Raw genomic sequence first — 6,450 nt, 5'->3', positions numbered from 1 at the left:
TGAACCCTTTGTGTCTCTCTGGCAAGATGTTCTGCTCCTGAATCAGCTGGATGAGTCTTGCCTCTAGCCTCTTTGCAGGGAGTTCTGCTGAAGGGTTCCGCACTGGGCCTGCGCTCTGGGTCGAATGAGGATCCGTGGGCCCCGGGCGGTCTTACTCACTCGCCGGGTCTGCGCTCTGGATCTATTCAGGATCCAGCGGGCCCTTGGTCGTCTCACTCACTCGCTGGGCCTGTACATTTTTTATTTTAGAGGAAGAAAAAATTTAAAAATATTCCAAACAATATACAATTTCAAAACAAGATGATAGGAAAACTGTGGTTGTTATATTGCATATTGTTGTCTTCAAAGTATTTGTTCAGATTACCAGATAGAAGCATGCAAAATTGGTCAAACATATTAAAACAAAAAGTACAACAGATATTGTAACAGAGAAAGAAACTGCTCAAGTGAACGAATGATGACAGATGAGAGAATAGAGGAAAGAAAGAAGGGAAGATAACTAAGATAATTGTACATTTTGTTTTCACCATTCGTGGTGTTATTCAGTGGTGTTTGTAGATGAAATTTTACTGAGACACTTCTTTCTTTTTTAATCTTTATTTGATACAGGGTTTTGCTACACAGCGGGACTCATAGTGATTATGTCTCACCTGCCCAGGGCCACTGTGCCCAGTTTTTGTGGCATGGCACTCCCAGGTTCCCAGGGGTTGGCATGGGATACAGTACCAGTGATCAGACCTGAGTCCTTGGGCTTGCTGGACAGGTGCTTGTATTGCTGAGCTGTCCCCCCACCCCTCAGACACTTCTTTCTTTTTTATGTAGTATTCTTTGAATACTAAGGCTCCTGGAGTATTTGGCTAATTGCAAATGGTAAAGTGTTAGTGTTCTAAAATTTTTTGGACATCTTGAGTCAAATTTGTCTTAGATTAGACCTAGATTGGTCTCAGAAAATGACTTTAAATGTGATGTTAGAATATGTAATTATAGGGCTGACCAGATAGCTCAGCGGACTAAAGCCTGCTTTGGCAGAGTGTAGCGGCTGGATTGTGCGAGCCCTGCCACCGGGTGCGTGGAGCCGGATTGAGGCTGGCCATGGAGGTGCGCGCCTGTAATGCCAGCACTTGGGAGGCTGAACACAGGAGGAGCGCTATGAGGCCATCTACGTAGTGAGACCCTGTAGACCCTGTAGACCCTGTCCTAAATTCATAAAAAAAAAAAAGAATATGTAATTATCACAGTGCCTGATCCAAGTGGGGTGAAGACACCTGTGCGTGAGAAAAGTTGCAGGTCTTCTGTTTACCGTTAAAGGATCTGAAGTAATTTAGTTTACTGCTTGCCACATGCTTTGTTTGACAGAGTGACAAATTCTTCTGTGAAAATTCTAACATTTTCTGGGTTTATGACCATTTATATATACAAGAAAGGTAGGCTTTCTAAAGCAGACAGTAAAGGCAGCAGTTAATTACAGTTTTCTAAATTGTTGGTGATCATTATGTATATGATATTTTGCAAAATACTTTGTAGGACATTGAGACTGTGATGGGTTTTAAATAACCTACTCAAGATTATATGCCTGTTAATTAGCAGAAGACTTTGTGTGATACTAGAACCAATCATCCTTTGACCTACCAACTTTATTCTCTTTTATGTGTAATTGAGTTTGCTAATGACTTTTTCAGGTGAAGAGGACAACGCTGGTTGATAGCAGAACATCTGTTACTGATGTGAAGTTTGCTCCCAAGCACATGGGCCTCATGTTGGCCACCTGCTCAGCGGATGGAATAGTCAGAATCTACGAGGCACCCGATGTCATGAACCTCAGTCAGTGGTCCCTACAGCATGAGATCTCTTGTAAACTAAGCTGCAGCTGCATTTCTTGGAATCCTTCAAGGTAAGCTTATGTATCAAACCTCTTGTGCTCTGGTAAAAGAAGGTAGTCATTTTTAAGGTAAGACTTTGATGGTATATTTTCTCAAAAAATGCTTTCTTAAATATGTTATTTGAAATGAATTCCCATTTTACCTTGTGATATCTCTTGTCCATATATTTTTACACCAAAGCGGATGGCAGGCCTTGTAAATATTTTGATGCAAGCTTTTTGAGAATTTTTTATGTATGTATGAATATATCCATAAACACAGACATATGCAAATATAGGCAGACACATAGAAGTGCATGGTAGGCTCTGGTGCTAGTATGCACTACTGAGTTATTATGGTGGTCATCTAACCTAGCCGAAGCCCTTAAAACAACAGATCTTCTCAAAGACCACTTTCCCCTTCTTCCCCAACCCAGTCCTGGATATTGTTTCTTTTCACTTTGCCTGCAACACAAGGGAGGCCCCAATCAACTCCTTAGATGTCATTAAACCTGCCCCTCAAACTCCACCCCTAGCAAGAATCCATAAAGCCTCAGCCTCCCATTATCTTGGATCAGAGAATCCCATCTCCCTTATGTTCTCTCCATGTCCTCAAAGATAATGAAGCTGCCCCCTTTCCTTTTACTTCTGTTTCTCTGCTTCATTGCCTTCGAAAAACCTATCACAACAGACATATGTAAACTCATACATTGTCCTTTTTCTTGTTTACAAAAACATTATGGGTATTTTCTCATATATGTGTATCTAGCCCTTTTCTGTCTCTCTCTCTCTCTCTCCCTCTTTTTTTTTTTTTTTGCGGAACCGGGGACTGAACTCAGGCCCTTGAGCTTGCCAGGCAAGTGCTTATTCTACTGAGCCATCTCCCCTGTCCTGTCATTCTCTTTTGATCTGCTCTGTAAATTGTGATTATATGCATATGCCAGTTACTTAATTGATTTGTAAAACTGTAAGAATCACTTGAAGAAAAAAAAAAAATCTCAATCCAGAAGAATTCAAAACAAAAGTCAAAGTTCTTTAGCCTCTAAAATAGTAATTCTATTCATAGCCTTTAATTCTGATAGTATTATGTTTTTTAATTTTTTACTTATACCCCTGGTTCTTGTTGACTTTTTTTTTTTTTTTTTTTTGTGGAACTGGAGATTGAACTCAGACCCTTGTGCTCGCTGAGGAAGCATTTATTCTACTGAGCCATCTCCCCGGCTCATCACTGGTTCTTGTTGTAGTTGTCTTTAGCATTTGTACTTATTGATATGAAAAGTGAATGTAGCAGTTTGAAACTTTCTGACTTCTGTGGTATGGTTGGTAGATATTTTGTGATAACATTGATAGTTTAAAATTTTCAAATTTATGTTGATATATCATCAAATTTTAGATAGTGATTTCTCATAAAAAGAAATTAGCTTAATTTTGCATATAAGGTGGTATGTTAATATTTACATATTTTAATATATTCATGTATATTTTGGCAAGCTTTATGTTAATAACATTTACATATTTTAATGTGCATCTATATTTTGTCTTTGAGTACTAGTTGATTCTAAAATTTGCAACCACATTTACAACATTAGATTATGTAAGTGTGCATTTTAGATGTAAATATAATCTGTTTTAGGTAAACTTTGTTTCTGAAGAAAAGACTGGTGTTATGTTCTGATGGCTGCTTTTACATTAGATGATGTATTATTATTATTATCTGAAACTTTACTAATAAAGAACCAAAACTTATTTTTTCAATTACCACTTTTTGTTTTTCTCTTAAGAGATATATCTTAAAAGAGATGTGCAAATCATAATGGTGAGGTCAAAGGTAAAGAGCAAGGGTGCTTTGTTCACAGAGACGTTAACCTGGATGAGGAAGGCAGAGAAAGTTGATAAACAGATAATTAGATGTAAAAACAAGAAACCATCTAAGTCATTGTTCACTTTAGTCCATGCTCGAGTCTTGAGAGGACTTTCTGGGCTGTTTTCTACTCTTCTTGCACATGTACTTCTCCTTGCCATACAAAGCATTGAAAACCTTTTGTCATGAAGTTGGCCTCAGCAGGGATCCTTTTATTTAGTAGATGTTTCAAGAGGAAAAGTTGCTAAGATGTCTCAGCATCAGTCTTTATTGAATACCTGAAACTTTATTTTGGGAAAAGGGTTCATTTCCAGCTGTAGAAAATGTAGTTTAAGGAATGAGAATGGTGGTGTCCCAGCTCTTGTATTTGACATTCTGAGACACATGCTTCAAGGTTTGGCTGTGCAGGTGGATGGCAGAGACATGGACATGATTCCCATCTGGGCTGCTATTCTAGTGCCTTGATTCCTGATGTGAAATGTTTGTTTTGTTTCTAGCTCTCGTGCTCATGCACCCATGATCGCTGTTGGAAGTGATGATAGTAGCCCAAATGCTATGGCCAAGGTCCAGATTTTTGAATACAATGAAAACATCAGGTAAGTATTGCCTCAGTGCTCGTTATGCTCAGAATTGCATTTGTTTTTTTTTTTTTTTCTCGGAACTGGGGATTGAACTCAGGCCATTGTGCTTGCCAGGCAAGCACTTATTCTACTGAGCTATCTCCCCAGCCGGCATTTAATTTTAAAACACCATTCCTTTGTTAGCAGAATTATAACTCATTTATTACATACCTATTGATTTCCTTTGCTGTGTGAACCTTGGGTAATGTGGGCTTAAGGAGAGGGGGATTGATCTTCTATGAACCATCTTGCCGGGGAAAGAAAAAATTATAGTTAAAAAAAGGGATGAATTTTATGAACTGACTTAATTTGAGGTGGTGGTAAAGAGTTTCTGTCTGGGGAACCTAATCACGGAAGGATTAGGGGACCAAGATGGTCCACTAAGAGAACGACCAACAGCAGGGTAGCTGTTAGTGAGATAGGCCTAGAAACAAGGGCAAGCTGAGCGCAACACCAGAGGCAGAGCTAGTGTGCTGAGAAGCAGGACAGCTCGAGGAGACCTGGAGCCCATGTTGCTGTGGCACCCGCAGGTCCCATGAATGAGAGTAATAACAAGAGGGTGGGCAGTATGTGTCGACATGAGCAGAGTCAGTTGAAGTGCTTTCTCCTCCAGGTGGGAGGAGACAGTGGTTTTGAGGGAGGACGGCAGCAGTGGAGATGAAGAGCAGTGGACCATTTGCAATAAGAAGTGGCTTCAGGTGTATCTGTGATGAATTGGAGGCGGGTAGAAAGCTTCAAGATGATACAAATGCTGTGCGCACATGTAGATTGTAGGGCGCATTCACTGTGTTAGGAATTTAGGTATCGTGAATAGGGGCTGTAGCTATAACATCAGCATTGTTTTGCAAATGAAGAGACCAACAGAGCAGAGTGACCAGAGTCTAATGTAGGTGTCAGGAGGAGAAACAGGATCTTTTTAATTTGTTCCTTAGTTTATTGTCATTCATTTCCTTCAGATACAAAAAGCCTTAAATTAATCACTACTAAAGTATATAGTTTATCTCAGGTAAGGGAAAAAAATGTCAGACCTTTTCAACAGCATGTATAAGGTCCAGGCAGAGGGGAAGCCTGAGTAAGACCCTGGGCATGGTGCCAGTCCAGGAGGACAGTGGAGATTGGTACAGATGTGAATTGTGCTTCCTGCCAGGCCTGCTTTGCTCCTGCCAGCGTTTGGGCTTCTGAAGGGTATGGTAGAATGACCTTCATGTACCTCGGGAAAGAGCTCTGGCAGCAGTGAGGAAAGGAGGAAAGCAGAGTGTAGCGTGTAGAGAGGGGCTGTGTGCTGAGCGGCCTAGGATGACCTGACCAAAGGGGCAGTGCCTCTGCTGTGTCACCAGTTGTGTGTCCAGGGGGTCTTGGTGAGGGGAATATGCTTACTAGGGCCACTCATGTGAGCACTTTGGGACACACAGGTGGGAAGATCTGTGAAAGGCTGGGGACTAGATATCTGTCTGGCTCTGTGACAGTCTTGGTGGCCTTCATTGGCTTATGGTCTCTGTGGGATGGAAGTCAGGCCCCACGGGGAAGGCTGATATGCCTTGGACGTTCCTTGGTGTCATTATCAGTGTCCTGGGCACAGTGCAGTCTGCTCTCGTGCTGCTGTTTCTTGCTAAAAGTGGCCAGAGTAGAGTTGTCCCAGGCACTGACCACAGGATGTGTGCTCTTCACTTTGCTGGGTCTGGTCTTGGCATCTAGGACTAAACTGCAGGTGAAACTGCAGGAATTTCTGGCTGTTGTATCAGTCAGGGTTTACTAGAGAAACTTAAGTTGGGAGTGGCTAAAGCTAGAAATTGATCATACACGAGAGGACAGGATGAGGCCTCGTTGCCTAAAGCAGTCAAGTTACCTCAGTCTTAAGAAAAACATCCTGCCCGGACATTGTGGGCTACTAGTTGCTAATCAACATTTTGTCTTGTAACTTTGCAAAGGTATAAATAAGGGGCGCGGAGATGGCTTAGTAGAATAAGTGCTTTCCTGGCAAGCACAAGGGTCTGAGTTCAATCTCCAATTCCGCCAAAAAAAAAAAAAAAAAAAAGTATAAATAAAAGCCCCTACTATTCTGGGGGCCTTTGCCTATCAGTCTTGGTTTACCACCTGATCTCAGCTATTAT

At 41.2% G+C, this 6,450-nt stretch overlaps 1 protein-coding gene across 1 annotated transcript in view; it reads left to right on the top strand.

Moving 5' to 3' along the window:
- Nucleotides 1-6,450, top strand: part of Seh1l (SEH1 like nucleoporin) — a 62,401-nt gene that overhangs the window by 27,703 nt on the left and 28,248 nt on the right. The window contains exons 2-3 of the mRNA XM_012512960.2: nucleotides 1,680-1,891; nucleotides 4,217-4,315. Of these exons, the coding sequence (XP_012368414.1) occupies nucleotides 1,680-1,891; nucleotides 4,217-4,315 (311 nt within the window). The remainder of the gene's footprint in view (nucleotides 1-1,679; nucleotides 1,892-4,216; nucleotides 4,316-6,450) is intronic.

Source organism: Octodon degus, unplaced genomic scaffold (assembly GCF_000260255.1).
Source record: "Octodon degus isolate 3935 unplaced genomic scaffold, OctDeg1.0 scaffold00295, whole genome shotgun sequence".
Taxonomy (NCBI): domain Eukaryota; kingdom Metazoa; phylum Chordata; class Mammalia; order Rodentia; family Octodontidae; genus Octodon; species Octodon degus.
Note: the sequence above shows the minus strand (reverse complement) of the source record. Positions and strands in the feature narration are given on the sequence as shown.